Genomic DNA, 18,900 nt, shown 5'->3' on the forward strand with positions numbered 1-18,900 from the left:
TATCATCTGCTAGCTCATGCAGAGGGAACTGTTATTCAACTTGTATGTGTTCCAACGTAGTAGACAGGGTCGTTTGTCCTGTTGATTTTGAATGTAAATATTGTTTTTAAGGCAATGGTAACCAAGAGTATTTTTCCTGTTTACAGAGCAAGCTTTACATGGAAGGATTTAGAAGCCTAAAAGAAGGAGAACCAGTGGAATTTACTTTTAAGAAATCTTCCAAAGGCCTTGAATCAATACGGGTAACAGGCCCTGGTGGGAGCCCCTGTTTAGGAAGTGAAAGACGACCCAAAGGGAAGACAGTACAAAAAAGAAAACCAAAGGGAGATAGGTAATTACTTTACGTTGCTATTTCCTCTCCCCCTCCCTGCCTTTTTTTTTCTTTGCAAGTTTTTCTCAAAGTTATGTTTTCAGCATTTATTCATTTGTGAAAGGAAACCCTTCTACATAAATTTGGCTTTTATATGTAGCCTAATAATTTGATTAGACTTACTAAGCTGTATCTCTGCAACTCAATCTCACACTTGATGGTTTTACTTCAGAAGGTATATGTTGGATTACAGGGAGCCTGCAAAGGAATGTAATATTATTTTGAAAATACTGCTATTAGACTGAAAACAGAGGTCAGTCTGAATACAGGTGAAGTAATGTCACGTTTAGCTGAGAACTGTGCGCGCTAAAGAGTGTATTGTGTGCAGCAGAGTTTTTAACTGTGCATCAGTAGTTTTATACAGAAGAAAGTGTAGGTAGTGCCGTTAAGGTTGAAAGTCTAATATTAATGAGGTATATGTAATTCAATTAATTATATTTTTACTCAGTGAACAGAATATCAGGTGTTTTCAAAGGCTTGATGCCTAATGGTTTGCAGAATGACTTATTGTTGTAATGGTATGTTTTACAGTTTAGACTTCAGAGCTGTACATCCTTACCCAAGTGCAGCATCTGACCTTATCTATTGTTCCACTTTACTTTCTGCCTCTAATGGCATTAAGCTGTATACTACTCTTAACTGTGAAGCTACCTGCAACTAGTTCCACAAGGGCAGTCTTCCTGCCCAAAAGCTCTTGTGCTTATGTAAATATCACTTTTACCTCAATCTCCCTTTTTCCTCGTGGTATTGCCAAGCCCTGTAGCTGTAACAAGTGAGATGAAGGGGGATATATAGTCTGTGAAGGTCTGATCATACTTAGTACATCGCAGGATCTATTAAGAGCATCCTAAGAGATGAGTTTTCCCTTGTAGTATTTGATTTATGGCATGACTTAGAGACAGGTCTCTTCTAATACAAATTCTAAAACACAGGATAGCTTGGGAAAGAGAGGATCACCTGAAAAGGAAGTACAGCCCAGCCTCTGGAAACTGGGGATTAGAAGCCTTTTCCCTTTTTCTTTGCTGGATGCAGAAGAACTTCACTTGTCCCTACCTCTGTTAAAAGGTTTCTTTTGGGGTTCCACCCTCCCTGACTTTTTTTTTTTTTTTTTTTTTTTTTTTTTTTTGTATTAAGGACTTGAGACAACATGATAGTGTCCCTCTTTTCACCTTCTTTGTAAAAGCTGGAGGCCACGAAAAAAATTTATTGCTGCTGAGTGGCTGCTGTAACAGATCAGAGTCCACAACCACAACAAGGGGAGACTTTGTAAGCAGGACAAAGCTTTCTTTTTTATTGGTCAGCATATCTGACCTTTCAGAGCAGTGTTGCATGCAATGGCTGTTAAAAATTCTTTTTTTTTTTTCTTTTAAGATAGTCTTCCAGTATAGTTCTTCTTTATCCATTGGTTTTCCATGGACTGTAACTACTAATCTGTTTAGGACATTAGCATTATCATTGTCACCGATGTTTCATATTATGGTGACAAAGTCCGTAGTTATGCTATCGTGATACTGTTTGTTGCACATGCATATGAGGGAAGACAGTCCTTGCTTCAAAAAAATCTTGAAATTTAAATGGGCAGGGTGTAAATAGACCAAGAAAAACATTACATGTTTAAGGAGACACTGATTTGAACAAATGTATGCATCTGTAGTGCAGAGTGGAGTCAGTGGAGAGGAACAGGTACTTTCAGAGGGTAATTCGTATCATCCTAGGTAATCTAAAATAGATGGGATGAATCTTGCCTCTTGGCTATTTCTCTTTGTGGGCTACAAAGGGAGCCTAGCTCCAGTGCTTGAAGGTCTCTGAAGTTAAGTGAGATGAATTCCACTCTCGGTTATGCTTTGTCATAGCTAAAGCATAGAAAAAATTGAACAGATGCACCTTGAAAAATCATGCAGGAGGGTGATCCATGAGACAGTGCACTCTTTTGTGTTTCATCTGCCCTTAAAGAAGGAAAAATTCAAAATTAAATTGGGTTTCATTATGAAATTGTGGTCAAAAATATCTACCCACTTCCACTGTCTTCAAAATTCTAGTTATGCTTAAGGAGACAAGACACCAAACATCTGAAGTAGCATTGACATTTTCACTCAGTGAGGAACAGTGTCTTCGCTTGCTTGGAAGGAAAAGCAGTTTTGACTGAATACCTACCTGAGCAGTAAAAAAATGCATCTCCAGCATGTATAGTGGAAAATGTATTTAAGATTTCTATTCTACCATGAAAAATGTATCCATTTATGAAAGCTAATTCCATGTTCTTGTCTTCATCTCTTTTCTACAATATCAATACAATAGAGTGAGGGTCCTGTCTCACATAAATGGATCCCATGGCTATTAAGCTGTGGTGTAGGCAGGATGTAAGGCAGAAGGAAAGAATGACGGAAAGAATTAGAGATAGCAAAGGCAGGGGTGGAAAAAGGCAAAAGCAGCAATATGTGCAGAGAAAGGAAAAAAAAGACAATTCACGACACTGAGGTTATCGAATATCATTGCTGTTGTTTGTAAGTATTGTGGTATTTCCACAGTAGACCCAGAGTCTCTCCAAGATTTGCAGAATGTTGTTGCTACGGGACCTTGATCTGATAATATTTCCCCCCTCCAACATTACTGATGGTCACATTAATTTTATAACAAATAACTTTAATAATTTAATAACTGTATTGTATATATAAATGTATAGATAGGTATAGATATATATGAAAATCCTTACAGTATCAAGAGTAATCTGGGCTAAAGGGGAGGTTTCTGAATGAGAGTTGGTTGTGATTTCAGGCCAATAAATGATGGGGCTCTGAACTCGTGCATTATGCCATAAAGGCAGAGTGGGTCTCTAGGGCTTGTCTACCTTAGCAAGCCAGAGACTAAATTTGCATTATGTTACTTTGCAGCAGGCTGCAGCTCCCTGTGTAGGAACTCTACATGCTGAACACAGTGTGTTTCGCTCAACTTCAAAGCAAGCTGTCTGATACAAAATTATGCTATGCTGCCCCTTAAGAAAGACTGCTGGGAGTTGATGCCAAAAAAGTTAAAGCACTGTGAATTCACACCGTAATCTACTCTTCAGTAACTTGTAGACAAGTCCATGAAATCTTGAGATTTGCAATATAATAAATGAAATGAGAACCTAGCCCACCCTCTCAGGTTGAAGTTCGGAACAGAAAAAAAGGAGGAAGGAAAAAAAACAGGTTGCATTTGTATTTGTTTTGCTATAGTTTAATTTTAAGAGACTGGCATACTTTCAAGGGAAAAATGGGTGAAAATTTTAAAATCACCTTTTTTTAAACAAACATTTCCAGCATTTGTCTGTGACAACAAAAACTGGGGGAAAGGACCATTTTACTAGTTGTCATTTTTTTAAGATTATTTTTACAAATTTATGTATCTGGAAAGTTACTCTTTAGTGCAGTGTATATTCAAATAAATTTGACCTGCAGACCTTTGACACAACATTAACGAAGATGATGAGTGCTGCTCGCAAGACAAGAATCTAGGGTTAACTTTGGGACCTCGAGGCATTATTCAGAATCTATAAATATTCCTAACAGAATTCCAAAGTTGAATACTTTTTCAGCAGAGTATCTGTACTGTTGAATCTGCTTTGCTTGAATCTGCTTTGCTTGGAATTAACCTCAGATGGAACACTTTGGAAAAAAAAAAAAGTTTTTTGGGGGGGTTCTGAACTACGGATAACTTTACACCAAATGAAAGCATAATAACAACAATAACATAAAGCAAGAGAAAGGGACGAGGAAGGAAGAATTTAGGATATAGCTCCATCTCTCAATTCTAGTTTAGCAAGTTTCAGTCCCGTGCTACACTCCACTAACAGCACACTTGTGGCAGGGAAGCTTTCTGGCGTGGGTGAACCATAAAGTGTATCAGTGAGCAGTTTGAATTTAAACGTGTAATAAATAACTGTGTGTGTTGTAAGGTTTTGGTTTTGACATGACTCATTTCACCCCTTTGGTTTACAGCACAGCCCTGTAAGTTAACTGTGAGGAAGGGATCCCGGAGCCGCTGGGAATGAGGGAGCTTAGTGAAGTGTTGCCACTGGAGAAATTGTAATGCTGAGTTATGTTCTGGGAATATTGCTACTGAAAGAAAGGTATAGTCCTAGCTCAGCTGGCTAAATAGTAATGAGCACTGCAGCATAGATGTAGCATTTAAGAACTTTTTTTCCAGTGTAAACATCTATTAGAGAGAGAATACTAGGAAAAAAAGTGGCTTTGTTTTAGGATGTAATAAATGGTGCTTGCCAGTAACTCTTAGATGTGACCAAAAGCATAATTTTCAAATAAAAATATATTTTGTAAATCACCAATTGAAATACAGCCATTGAGGTGGGGGGAGGGGGCTGTAATCAAATAATAAAATACTTCCCTGACAAACTGTCATTTAAAATTAGTTTGTCTCTGAGTCAGCTAGAAAATGGATTTAGTGTCTGAAGACGTTCTGCAGATGATCCAAAGTCAGACTGTAATGAGAAGATCTTAAAGCTTTTCCCACATACCACTTCTTTACAGGCTTATGGACTGCTCAGACAACTTTTAAACTGATGTGAGACAGGCAAAGTTAATGGCAACATGGTGTACCGTTGAGATTTGGGTTGAAGTTAACAGGATGTTGGAGAGCTAATTTGGGGAAGAGGAGTCACAGGATGCAAAGTCACTTCAAGCTTCAGATTGCATCAAATTCCACCTCTGCTGAATATAACTTGCTCAAGTGCATAATTTAATTTTCACAGAAAAGCCTCCTATGATTCAGACTGAGCAGATTCTTGTGGAGGAGACTTGAGTAAAGGTCATATGGACAGTGAAGGAGAGCCCTGAGCTAGTACGGAAACGTGAGAAGCTCATAAAACCGTGCTTGAAAGGTGGGTGGGGATGAGGTGGGTGAGGAGAGCCCGTCCAACCTGGAGCCAGGAAGCAAGGCAAGGCTGGCGACGCGCTGTGGCTACGCTGAAAGGGGCACTTCCACCCCTGCTCTCGTCCTCCACCTTCACCCCTTTTATTTGTTGGGGTTAGTTTTAAGAATTATCTTGTTGTAAGGTCAGATGAGGGGGTGCTCGTACCAGGGTGGCAGGGGGAGCATTGCAGCAGGGAAAGGCGCTGCCGTGCAGGCGGGCAATGGCCCTTTGGGGAGGCAGCGATCTGCGCAGTGGCCCGACTGCAACGCAGGGTGGCACTGGGGCCGGAGGGGGGCAAACAGAGGAGAGAGAAGTGCAGGTGTTTCTCTTGGCTGTTTTCTTTTTTCATATTTCACTGTGTTTCTGTTGCATGTCTAGTTCCTGTTTCCAGTGTTGTTTGAGCCCCCTCTCGAGTTCAGGGGACCACCGCATGTTTTGTTCTCTTGCATAAAAACTGCCATGTGGAATGAGGTCCCTCTAGCCTGGTATCCTGTTTCCAACAGCAGTGTGTATTTAGGGAGTGAATGGAGGAAGTAGAGAAGTATATCTTTCCATCTCAGTGGTTTAGGTGTTTCTTCAGTATCAACACCTAATTCCCAAAACACAAATAGATGTTGCTTTAAATATCTTAGGAGAGCTGGACACCACTTCCTCCTGGATTCTTAAGCAGAATTTGAGATTATTTGTACAGAGTTTTATATATTTATAATTTATATTATATAATTATAAATTTTATTTATAATATACAGCAGTCTGTGATGTGCTTTCTTACCTGATCTTATTATCAGTATTTGCTGACTATGCCATAATAACCTACTGAAGGAATGAACTGCTCATTACGGACAGAACTAGTAGAATGCTTCTAGATAAAAAAGCCTAAGAACTTTAAGCTATAATCCAGTACTTTCAGAAAGTTATAATTATGCTGGACTTCAGTCATTAGGGACAAAGTTTTCAATACTTGCTCCTTTCTTCAGGTTGGCAGTTTTTTGGAAGGCTTAGCAACAATCCAGGTTTTTCCAAGACTGGGGTACAACCACAAGGCTTTTTAGATAGGGTTAAAAGATAGGTAAATTTTTTTACATAGCTGCCACTTGGTGCTTTGGAACGGAGGCTTGAAACCTGGCTTGGAAATGGGTCTCTGAGCCAGGAGGTTACCTTTCCTTGAATTTGTGCAAACCCATCCAAATCAAAGTTACAAGCCACTGAAAAGTGTTATTGCATATATTCATTAAATAGTCCTTGTTAAAATCTCCAAATCATCCATCTGTGTTTAAGCAAGCTCAACAACCACGGAGTTCCTGTACCAAATATTCAGGCATGCTTCCAGGCCTCGGTATGTCCAGTGTGGCTGGAACAGAATGGGATCGCTAAGACGATATTTTCTTCATAAAAAGAAGATGAAAGGCAGGTGGCCTAAGGGAAGGACAAAACAACTGCTACTGACTGGTGTGTATAGTGCCTGACATCTATGGATCATACACTATTGGGCATGATTTCATCTCCAGTCTTAGGGTGTGCGTAAACTTCAGTCTGTCCTTGAAATGTAAGTTGTAGTAGCAAGGGGAGAATAAGTACCCCAGATCAAGGGCACAAGCAGGAAGCCCTCACCTGTCAGAAAAAGGAAAACCTAGGTTAGCCTAGCTTCTACCCCCAGATCTAGCACACAGCACCAGCAGTTGCCTTCCTCAAAGGATAATGACTTTCTCTTGCTGTCTGCTTCTGTAGCTCCATCACTAAGGAGCCAGGATGCAGAGCCAAAAGATCAATATTCAAATACTGAGGCTAGGTAAAGGGATTGTTACAGTTGTGCATAATAATATACTATCAGAGTATAGTATCAGATAATATAATATCAGAGTAAGAGTTTTCCTTTCATGAGACACTTAAGAAATTGCTTACAAAATTGCAGACCTAAAGACACTATTTAATTTGCAAAGGCAAGCGCTCATAGTTAGTTACAGGATAGAAAGCTTCATTTGATGACTTATCAGCGGCACTGCTTCTGAGACCAAGACCAGTTACAGCTATTTTGGGGTATCTAGGCACACTGCTGTAGTGTGCTGGGTGAGCATTTCCTCACTCATTTGAAGGGCTGCTTTTTGCTTCACACATTTTTAATAATGAAATTCACTAAAAGGCAACTTGAAATAAAGTTGTTTTTTTCAGGTCATGTGTCGCTAGTTAAGCTTCTATGACCATATAGTGGTTCCATACAGTGGTTCAGCTTTGCTCTCTTGGGTGAAAGCAAGAACTGGGCTGTGCAGTAAGGCTCAAAAATGAACCAAATGCCTTAAATACGTGCTTACCTTTCAGCTTAAGTGTCTTCTGATAGGGCTGTTCATGTGCTTTAAGTGAAGCATATTTCTGTGCCGAAGCAAGACCTGGGAACCTGGTAGCAAGTTTGCCCAATTTTCACTAAGTCCTGTCTAAGCCTAATATAAGTATACATTGGGAGCTGGTCGTAAGAATAGAGTAGAGCCAGAATAATAAAGATATCTTAGATGTCTGTTTGTATGTGTGTACAATTAAGAAGAAACAGTCCCCAAATTTTTCATAGTATTTATAATAAGAAATCCAAATTTGATGCTAAAGTAAGTAGATACAATTCCAAAAATGTACAAGGAACAGATGAAGTGAGTAGGAAGGTGTCACATTTATACAGCCTCATATAGAGTAAAACTATCCCTGCATAGCAGATGGGTCTCTTAAGTCCATACACTGTTTGCAGAATATTTTTCTTTAATTGGATGTCTGTTCAGGCCTTCTGTGTTTTCTGAGTATTTCACCCCCTTCACCCCCCTCAGACCAGCTATCACTTATCTACAGTATAATACAAACATATATTCAGACCTTTACTGTGGTGTACTGATATGCTTGATGATCACACTGTAGTTTTACTTTGGGTCTGGGCAAGCAAATTACTACAGAGAGTATTGCAGACAATTTAGAAACTGTTTTGTTTTAATACACCAGGCTGCAAACTGCAGCAGGCCGGGAGCTGCTTCTCGAGTGATGAAGCCATGGGGCAGCAACATATAGGCAAGGGAAGGGGCAGGCACCTAGACGTGGTAACCTTTTCAGCCATCCCAATCAAACCTGCTGCTGTTATGATCAGCTCCTAAAATCCTATTGTGACTGGAGGAGCTTATTATGATCTCTTGTACCATGCTCAACATTTAAGAGTGTAAATGTTTTGAGAGCATTTTCTTGTTTTTACTCTAGTGGGACAAGCATATGCTTTACTGGTGGTAGGTTTTTTTTTGTTTCGGGGGAGGTTTTTGGGGTAGGGGGAGAGAAGCTAGTTTAAGTGACTAGAAAGGATAAACACCTTTATGCACACAGATTATTTAAAAATTAAATTAAGGATATGCTGAATAAAGATATTTTTGTTAGTATATTTATATATATTTTAAAAAACTTCATGAAAAATCAAAGAACAAATATTTCTTTCAATAAGAAAGAAGACAGTTAAGATTAAAATCCATTACTCTCTACTGGCACACACATACTCTTGCATACTTCCTTTTCATCTCATGAGAGCTCATTTTGCAGAGTTACTACTGAGCATAGTGCTTAATACTGTTAATTTGAGAAGAAAGCACTGCAGACTTTATGAAACAGATATAAACTGCTTTTTCTAGTCCTGAAGTAATGATTCCTTATCTCTTAAGGAATTTAGAAGCAAGAAAGAATTCGAGTTTTACATTTGGGACTTTTGCACAGTTTGACAGAGATTATACCTAACTTCAATGGGAAATATGTCAATAGTATTTCAGTAAATAATTTTCAAAGAATCATTCTGTTTCTAAACATCTTCCTAATATAACTTCTCTCTCCCTTAATTCAAATTTCTCTCACACTTTTTGTTTATTATATAATTCTTGCTGTAATTCTTATTATATTTTATTTCATTAGTATACTATTATTTGGATCTTTCAAGTGGACAGGTGTAAAGGAAGAACAAGTGCATGCATTTTCACAGTGCAGTTCAGTACACGCTTAAGCCCATGATTTGAAAGTAATAGGTAAGAGGGCACAATTTGAAAATTTTCCTGATAGTGGAAGTTTCTTTTTAAGCTGATGCTGACCCTGACCTACAGACTGTTCTCCTTTTTGCTCATGTGACTCTCCATAGCTGTCCATGGACTGAGAACAGAACTGCTTGCAGGACAAAACCTTAACTTCTGTGTACATTTCAAAAAGATTCACAGGCTCTGTGCAGTATTTCACTACAAAAATGTTCAGTGTAAATATTTGAGCCCCAAATTCCTTTTATTATAGGAAAACAGTGTATTTCCTTGCTTTTCTTGATGTGTTGCATTCCAGCATCACCTAGCAAAGGTACTCAAAGCATGTAGTAAATATGTAACACTAGGAAAGATTATAATGGTGATTGCAGATGATGGAAAAAATTGCCACGTATGTTAACCTGTTTAAAAAAATACCAAGAACCTGAAAGTTGGAGAAAACTTTAATTACAGCGTAGTTGCTAGAAGCAGATATTCCCAAAACATTGCCTTTACCTCAGATGATGAACTGAAGCTCTTCAGGATGAATAAAAGTTCTGGAGCCCCTTAATTTCAAATCAGTAAAGTTTGTGCAGTAATCTAATTTCAGATCACTACAACTATTTCTTTTATTGGCAGTGACTTCATATTTCTATCCTTGACACTTTAAGATCAACCCTACTTAAATATGAATCATTAAAAATGCACATTTACTTCAATATCTTGTCAAGAAGCTTAGCAGCTCGTTATATAAGAGGAATGTGTCACAGGGGTAGTCATCACTGTAGCGGTGGTGCAGTCACCCTGCTGTTATTCCCCTCCCTGTTTTTAATGATTGTGCCTACACTCTCGAAACAAGTCCTAAGACATGGTCTTTGTCCTGAAGAAGACTGCAGATTTAAGAGCATATTTGCACCAGGAAAGGTGGACTTTTTTGGCCCAAGATACCAGTTTAAGCCATCCCTGCAGAGTGACCTCACATCCTCCATCTCAAGGTAGCAGAAATGAGTGGGACTTGGTGGTCATTGCTTCTCCAGATTACTGGGAGCTGTTAAGAGAAGAGACAGTGGAGTCAAAAAGAAACTTGGCTGTGCTGGCCACGGTCCCGCAAGCAGGGTGACGGGGACAGGAAAATGCTGCAAGGACAGTTAACAGGGAGAAGGTTAGGGAGGAGAAGGAACATGAATGTGAGCACAGACTTGGCGGAGATCTGAAGGAGAGGGAGAAGAGATGGGTGAGGGAGGCCAGCACAACGGGACTGCTGTGGGTGGGGGGAGCACTGAACACTGTGAAGAGTTTCCTGAGCCTCCACATTATAACTTAAAAGCTGGTAGTTAGGGCAGTCTTCAGGGAGAGCAGAGAAGTCTTTGAATCTCCTCAGGCAGAACCAGCAGCTGAATCAAGGTTTCCTCCATTTTGAAAGGTTGCTTGAATACAGGGGCTAGAGAGCTGGTGCTCAGGTGGGAAGGAGGCCTCTTCTTTGCCGTTCTGCGGACACTGAGGTGATTCCAGGAGATCTGGGGGTGCTGATCTGAAATGGGCCTTTCTGCAGTAGTCTGCTCACTGTGTGTTCCTCATTTCCTGGGTGACAAACGTGAGACATCTGGATTTTGTTTTGCAGAACCACCACATGTTCCCAGCTGCAACTGTTGCTCAATTTGAGCTTTGCCCTAAACATATCAGGTGCTATAAAATATTAAGTGCTCTATTATAGTCTCTAACATTTCAAATTGGGCACCTAAAGTAAGACTCGTTTGGAAAATGGTTTTGGCATTTTTCTTGTGCTCCAGAATCCTGTGTGTTACCTTGAGATCAGTGAAACCACTCAATTTCATAGAGACCTTGCAAAATAATTAGTGTTTGTAATGCACTGAGATATCTTAGTGAAAGACTCAGAAGTTAATACTTCTGTGTAGTGTTCAAGGTTTAGGTGGATATAGTGGTGAGTCCAGGCATTGAATTGAGTAGGATGAAGAGGAAGTTTTCAATAACTACCATCCACTTCATGCAGCATATGAGAAAAGGCCATCATCATATGGTTTTATAGCATGTCAGCATATAGTTTACGGGCTGTTACTGCAATATAAATTATTTTTTCCTTTTTTGAATACTGAATTTGTAGGTAATTGGTAGAAATTAGCCTGAATGCCGTCACCAGGTTTGAGTGTTTGGGCTGTTTTTTGCTTTGAAAATGTACTGGGATGTTCTATGGCAAGGGTGAAAGGGCTGGTTACATAGAAGAAATTGCACATACCCAAGAAAGAGCAAAGGTGGCAGTGGCAGAGCTGGAGTAACAGCGATGTGAGGCTGGCATTATTGATGAAGTGGATGGAGCTCAATAACAGACCTATGCAACAGCTGAGGAAGAGCAAGTTGTGAAGGGTCACAATGAAATACGGGAGTGAGCTATACAATTTCTTTTCTTTGATGTCCGTTCATTTATAATCTTACTGGTATTGAGTCTCCTGGCACTACATCTTTTACAGTGAGTAGTTGAAAGTACAAAAAATTGATTTAAATTGCACTGCTTTTGTACTGAATGGCTTTCTTTAGACTAGAAGTAACTTGGAGTTGTACTCTTTCAGCTGTTGGACAGTTTAAATGCTGAGCATTTAATTTACTTTAGACAGTTTTGAAAACAATAGCAAACCAGAGACTGCTTTTGTTTCATTGTCTGCAATTAATGTTGCAGCAGCCTTTGCATCAAAGTTTAACTAGAGTGCTTTGATTTCCTCAATGATAAATGGATAACTTTGGACCAGTATAGAAAGTTGAAATAGTTAAATGTTTCAAATTCAGCTTCAGATTTGCTAGTGTTTAAATTTAGTGCTTCTGCCTTTTTGTTGTGCTAAACTGTAATCGTACAAAACAAGAGACTAGAGTGTGTGTGCCAGTGTGCATGTCTGCATAATGAGACTGCTTGTCCTATGCAGTTACGTAGTTTTACTTTTGCTTCTTCCCATAATGGTAGGGAATCATCAGTAGTTGGTGACAGGATTAGAAATCATGCATAGCTCAAACGTAAAGAAAATTCTATTTATTTACTTTTTGAAGGTTTAATTTTATTTCAGTTTGTTTTACTGAGTTGATTGAAATAAGTCACTTCTTTTTATTAAGTATATGAAAGATTCTTTAATTTGTCTTTGGTCAAGTTCAATTTTTCAAGTTTTTGCACTTAAATATACTTTTGGGGAATGATGATTAGTTCCTTGCATAACCAGTGTTAAGAATATATGCCAACATCTCATCTTAATAGTTATTTAAAATGTGCTAATCACTTTAGTTTTTCTAAGTCAAAAAAGAATCCCTGGAGTGTTTTAATTTACTTTTTGTTAAATAGTTCAATTGGAGCTTATTAAATGTGGAAGTAGCATTAGTCATCTTTAGAATTTTTACCCTTATGTACATTATGTAACTTAAAAAATTTTTTTGGAGCTCAGAAATAATTTTGTCAAATGGGACTTTTGTGTTATCCCTGTATTTCTAACTCACTGGAGCCTCATGAAGTTCTCTTTCCCCTTTGCAATCTACACTTTTCATTTATGTATAGAAAAGAAATGTCTTGCTGTTTTTTCATGAGACTTGTATATGCATTGACCAAACAAGGAATCTGTTGTAGGACTGATTTTGGCAAGTAAATAAGAGAGCAGTCTCACCAAGAATCAGTAAAATTTGTATAAACTGCTGTTGTTTTGTGTTCTGAGTTAGCTGTACCATGCTTTCACCCTTACAAGAAAACAAATTGTGTTTAAAAATGATCGTGGGGGGAAAAATACTACTTGAGAATGTAAAGTTTAAAAAAATTTAGAACATACTTGTTCATGGTTAAAGAAGCTGACTCTAAATTCTCCCCCTTCTGGAGCTTTCCATTTTTATCTTTGAAGTTCAGTCATTATTTTGTGTTAATTCCATTGGTTTTAGTTACTTTTTTTTTCTATCAGACAAATTAATTCGCGTTGTTTAGATCCAGTCTTTTTAGAATATTTATGACTATAATGCATCAAGTTTGTGCTTTGTAAGGTATGTGGAGCCAGATTTTGGAATTTGCTTTTTTAGTGGTTCTTTTGTGGAGGAGAAATCTTTCAGGCATGAATTGATAGTGCAGATCTTTTGAGGTCTGTCTGTGCTAACCTATGACCCCTGTTCTTAGGAGGTCAACATCTGAGGGCAGGAGATTAAGGCAGTTAAAAGATTGGAATGGGAACTGGAATGGAAAAATTAGCCAGCACATTTTGGGTGGAAAACATCAAAGTCATCAGACAATTTGCTTATTTTAAACTCAGTTTAAGGGTAACAAGCTAATTGTACTGTGTTTGTTGATGCAAGCAATTTATATTATTTGAGGAGAACACTGAAGAATTTTTTTTTAATTGGAGGATTGTAATGTCCCTTCAGTTTAAGCATGCTGTGTATTTTGTATACTAAATGCTTTTTTCCAACATTATTTTTAATATAATAATTCAGGATCTGATACCTCAATCTCTATACACTTGATTAGCTCTGTTTCTTATAAGTAGCATCACTGACACCAGGAGGAATAATTACATGAGTGTAATAAGTGTTGTAAAATCTGGATCTTGCTTGCAGTCTGCTAAAGACCCCTCACTCTCATTGGAGGATACAGGTGCTCTCCGTACATGGGAAATGTTATTCTTATGTTAAAAATTCCTGATGATGATGCTTGAAGACATTTGTGAACATCTGTTTTTCTTACAGCTTTTCAAATGTGAATTCTTTTTTGATGGAAACATGTCACCAATGAATGTTCTTTCAGAGATTATAAATTGCTTTAAAAGAAAACATCATTGTCTGTTTGTTCTTGTCTGTCATAATTTAAAATTTATCAGGATATTTTAAAAAAAGAACAAGGACTGATCCTTCATCTGCACAATTGATTTCAAAGACATTATAATCTAGAAGAAGACAAGTTTCCTCATCTGAAAATTGTGCAAGTGTGAGGATGTATGTGAACAATTACAGTTTGTTTGTTTAAAGAACAAATAAAGTGGCTTCAGTATCACATGCAGGAAAAAAAGACATAGTGTTTCAGTGGGCCAAAAAAAAAAAAAAGGCACGGTCTTACAGCTCAGGCTCTAACAGTGTGGGGATTCCGGTCCGTCTACTGTTAAAATACTATAAAATACAGTTAAGCTCAAGCAGGCAGCCATCTGTACGTCTCAGTGTCTAATCTTGGCACATTATCATCATTCTTTTGGTAGTAAAGAATAGGAGATGTATGAGATTTAAACCCCTCATTACAAGCTCATAGCTTTCCGAACTATTTCTCTGAAGGTTGCAACTTTCCCTTTGCAGTTTTAGCTCTGACTTGAATTTGAGGTAAATCGAGCAAAATGATCGCCTTCATGGAAGGAAAAGAAGGGGATGCAGTAGGAGCTGTTGTGGACTGCAGCAGCCTCTGGACCATTCTCCTGGAGGCAGCAAATGGCCAAATCTCCTGGCCGCAGCCAAAGGTGCTCCCCATTCCTGGGAGTACCGCCGCGGCCGGGGGTTCCCCCCATCGCTAGGAGTACCACTGCAACCAAGTGTGCCCCCCATCCCCAGCACAGGGCAAGGGGCAGAATTTGAAGGGGCAGGACCAACCCTGAAGGCTGCTGTATCCTGGGAGACCTGTTCCTCCAGTTGGATTCTTAGACTAAAATGGGGTAGTTTCTCATCATCCATTTTGTGATTCTTCCTTGTCAACCGTGTCTGTGGTTAAATAAATAGGCAGGATGGATGGAGAGCTAATTCTGTTTTACAGAATGGCTTTGTTAACCCAGTTGCGAGAACACGTAATGACGATCACCGGGGATCGCTGAGAAGGAACAAAACACTTGGATTAACAAGGGAAAAACAGTTAGGCAACTCCAAAGATACGTGTCCGACAGGACTTCAGATAGCTTACTTGTTTGCCTGTGCCCCTTTCTGTACCCACCCTCTGCTCTGTCTGCTTAGGTGACTTAGATAGGAAACTCTTCAAAGTAGAAGTGGTTCCCTTGTTAGTTCATACACTACTTGTAAAAGCACTGCTGTTTTTAATTACAGTAATAATCTTGATTCTTGGTCATTTGAATTGTTAGAGAGCAGTGATCTTTTTTTCTTTAATCTGGGAAACCTCTTCCCCAGGATTTTCACTGGAGGTGTGTGTCCCGTTGAATCGCTATTTTAGCGATTCAAACATCCTGTCCATAAGCCTGCTTTCCCTAATTATCTTTTGGAGACCCTTTAGAAGTAGTCTATGGATCCCTGAGATCCACAGATAGAAAACTAGTGTGTGTGGGGGGGGAGCTTTTCATCACTGAATCGTTGTGAGATTAGTTCTAAATGTGTTAAGAAAGGCCTCCAAGGTTGGTATGTAGTACCTTGCAAGGAGGAGTAGACTGTTTGCCGAGTCTGAGGAAAAGAGAATTCAAAACTCAAGAAGTCATAAAACAATTTTTGAATGACTTGGAAATGTTGCTTGGATTTTTATGATGAAGACCTGCTTCATTATTTTTGCTTGATCTATGTGAGAAATACGTAGAGAATCCGTATCCTCACTTTCGTTGCATGTTCTTTTCACAACAAAAATTGCTGTAAGGATGGACAAAATTTACCAGAAGTACTGAAAGTAGTATTTTCAGGCTTATGTGCTTGTGAAGGTTGAAATTTCTGCCAGTGCAGCTTTACCAGTAGATTTCTGTCTGCATTCCCACAATACTCTTAGAATCAGTGTCTCCGAAAGGACTCTTTAATTTGCCTCAACTGAGTCATTTCCTTACCGTGAACTGCTCTAAAGAGATTATTTCTTACGCTGTGCTCTCTAGGGTTTAGCCTGTACTGCCCCCCTTCTTTTCAAAATAAGGACTCATCAGAAAATACCTTTTGTATTTATGTAGTTGAGTTCAGAAGGTTTCAGAAATCTGGATTATCAGTGGTCTTTTTTTGTTGAAAGGACTGTTGGTTTTTGTGTTCCTCTGCTGTTAATCTGAAAATGGAAAAGCCAACAAAAAATCATATGTTGTTTTTCTTTGTAAGTAGTGGTTATAGTTGTTTCACAACTGCTAGGTGAACTTGAATGCCTATGAGACACTTTAGGTGATAGCTATTCTTAGAATTTTACAAGTATATCTTTTATATATCTTATTTATCTTAATGATCAGGTTTGTTGCTTAATTCTTGCATAAGAATTAATCAAACTTCAAAGCTTTTGAATTTGGCAGAAATATAATAAATAGACTTTACACTGGTGTAATGTTAAGATGCATTTTATAGAATATTGACTTTAATTGGGAAAAGCCAAAAGGTCAAATCTATTGCATTCACAATATATTTATGAAAGGTTGCCTCAACTGCATTGAAGAAAGTGGGTGTCAAACAGGAGATGACTTAATCAGAGATTAGTTCAGAATGAGATGTACCTCTTGGTGACCTCATCAATTAAAAAAATAGAGTTTTTAAAGTTGCAATTTAAAGCTGATAGGAACTGATTAATGCTTCTTGCATGTTGTCATATTTCCTTTCTATACTGAACTTTTGCCAGGTGAACTTTGCAGTATGCCCATTAGGCAAAATGAAGCTGTATCAGTATATACTGATGACTTACTCTCATTAGGACAAGTAACAACACAAATAAAGATGTAATGATATGGGCTTTTTGCATGTATGGTCTTGCCACAGTATTCGAGGGATTTCACAAACCTGCAGACGTTTCTTGAAATACAGATTATGATTGAAACTATAAGTGAAAAGTATATGAAAGACAATGTGATATCAGTGTTGGAAAGTAATGATGGCATTCTATGCATTGTAAAGCATACTAATTACTGTAGTGGAAACATCCAGCTGCTATAATGAGATGCTGGACTGGGAACAGGATATCACCATGTTCCCTCTCTATAGGAGCAGGTGGTAAATTTGCTTAAGCTTGCATCTTTTGTTACACTGTAGAAGACTGCAGTTTGTGTGTGGCATATAAATCTATTTTCATTTAATTTGCACTTGTTGTTTTAAAGCAGATTCCCATTTATCCAAAAAAAAAAACCTCCACAGGGACTGCTTCATGTCACTTCTCACTGAGAAGACTTAAAATAAGTCTGTTTCCCCCCCAAAAAGCATATGAGTATGTCAAAACTGTGTGTGATGACTGGGAGCAGAACTGGGATGGAATTGAAGGGAGGGGAGCGTGCTGAGTGGTGAATGGGCTTTCCGGGAGTGAACCGGGTTGTAGGTGGGATTGGGGCTGACCGGATTAGAGGAGAGTGGTGGGCAGTGCTCACCTCCTCAACAGATGAAGGCGGCAGGGGTGCTTCTGATCTGATGCTTTCCATGAACTGATGACTTTCAGTGTGTAGAGACTGGTGTCTAATGTATTCCTGCCTGGAATCAGGAGTGCTGTAGCTCTTGCTTTCCTTTTGTCCCTTCTTTAACTTGTGTATTTTATATGATTCAGGGGAAGCAGAGTGCTGAACATGGGTCAGCTGTGGCTGTGCATAATAGCTGCCAAGAGACAGACAGAGTGGTAGCACGGTTTGTACCTGTGTGCTTTGCACTGCTGGTCCAGGGTGGGCATCTGCTGGTCAGATGAGACACAGCTCTTTACCAGGGCAGGTTCAGGTTGCCCTGATGCTCCAGGCTCAGTGGTCACGTGGCTGTAGCTGCCCAGGGGCCACAAGCGCTCTGTGTGTGTGTGTAGACACGTGTCCACAAGGCGTATGTCATCTGTGAAAGTCTGCAAATGAAGGTGCATGCAGCAGCTGTGGATGTGAGACGTGTGGTGGGGGAAAGGCTTTGAGCCGAGGGCCAGGCTCCCTGTAGGTGTGCTGGGGCTGGGGCGTTACCCCTCGGCCGTGAGAGGGATTTGGGGTTCCCTAGCTACGGACGGGCTGTCGAAGGAAGGAGGCCATTCGTGTGGTCTGAGGGTGCAGGCTCTGCGGGAGGTGGAGGAGCCAGCTCAGGTTTCCCAGGTCGGCTGTCCTGGGAGAGGACATGTGCAGCACAGCACTGTAAAAAGACAGGCACATGTACAGTTCCCTTCCTGGCATTTCAGACAGGCCGATCGTGACACTGCCAAATGCACGCCAGGGCAGAGCCCGCTTGGATGGTCAGGAAATGCAGCCAGGAGAGTTCTCCTGAGGATGCTATAATGGATACGGCCCTGGAGACTTGTTTGGCAGAACGGACTAACAACTTAATTCTGCCTGTACTGCAGCCTCTCTCTGCAGAGACAGGGCCTCAGTGGAAAAAAGACAAAGGCCCGCAGTCAGGTCGGATCGGCGTTCCTTTACCAAGCGCCATTAGATTGATACGTACCCCTCAGTAGATGGGGAAGCTGCAGAGATGGTCAAGGCCCTAGCCATGAAGCAACCCCCAGGCCATACTCTTTCTCAAGGGGAATTCAAGACAGATTCCTTCTGATTTGGGGGTTAACTTACAATTTATTATGTCCATAATTTCATGAATGGTGAAGTTCTTTAAACATGCAGTAAATGTGTACATTCAGGTTATGGTCAAAGTAGACATTGAACGTCCTGTGATTTTTTTTCTTCCATTTCTATGTGCTTGTTAAATTATTTATGCTGAATATCATGATCATAAACTTCCAGCAGCTGGTTTGGTCTCTTATGCTTGTG

General features: G+C 39.5%; 1 protein-coding gene across 5 annotated transcripts in view; it reads left to right on the forward strand.

Moving 5' to 3' along the window:
- Nucleotides 1–18,900, forward strand: part of LIN28B (lin-28 homolog B) — a 101,074-nt gene that overhangs the window by 52,141 nt on the left and 30,033 nt on the right. For all 5 annotated transcript variants that reach the window (XM_064508831.1, XM_064508832.1, XM_026120009.2 and 2 more), the window contains exon 3: nucleotides 147–331. In XM_064508831.1, coding sequence (XP_064364901.1) covers nucleotides 147–331 — 185 coding nt within the window. The remainder of the gene's footprint in view (nucleotides 1–146; nucleotides 332–18,900) is intronic.

The sequence above is a fragment of the Dromaius novaehollandiae genome, chromosome 3 (genome assembly GCF_036370855.1).
Source record: "Dromaius novaehollandiae isolate bDroNov1 chromosome 3, bDroNov1.hap1, whole genome shotgun sequence".
NCBI classification, from domain to species: Eukaryota; Metazoa; Chordata; class Aves; order Casuariiformes; family Dromaiidae; genus Dromaius; species Dromaius novaehollandiae.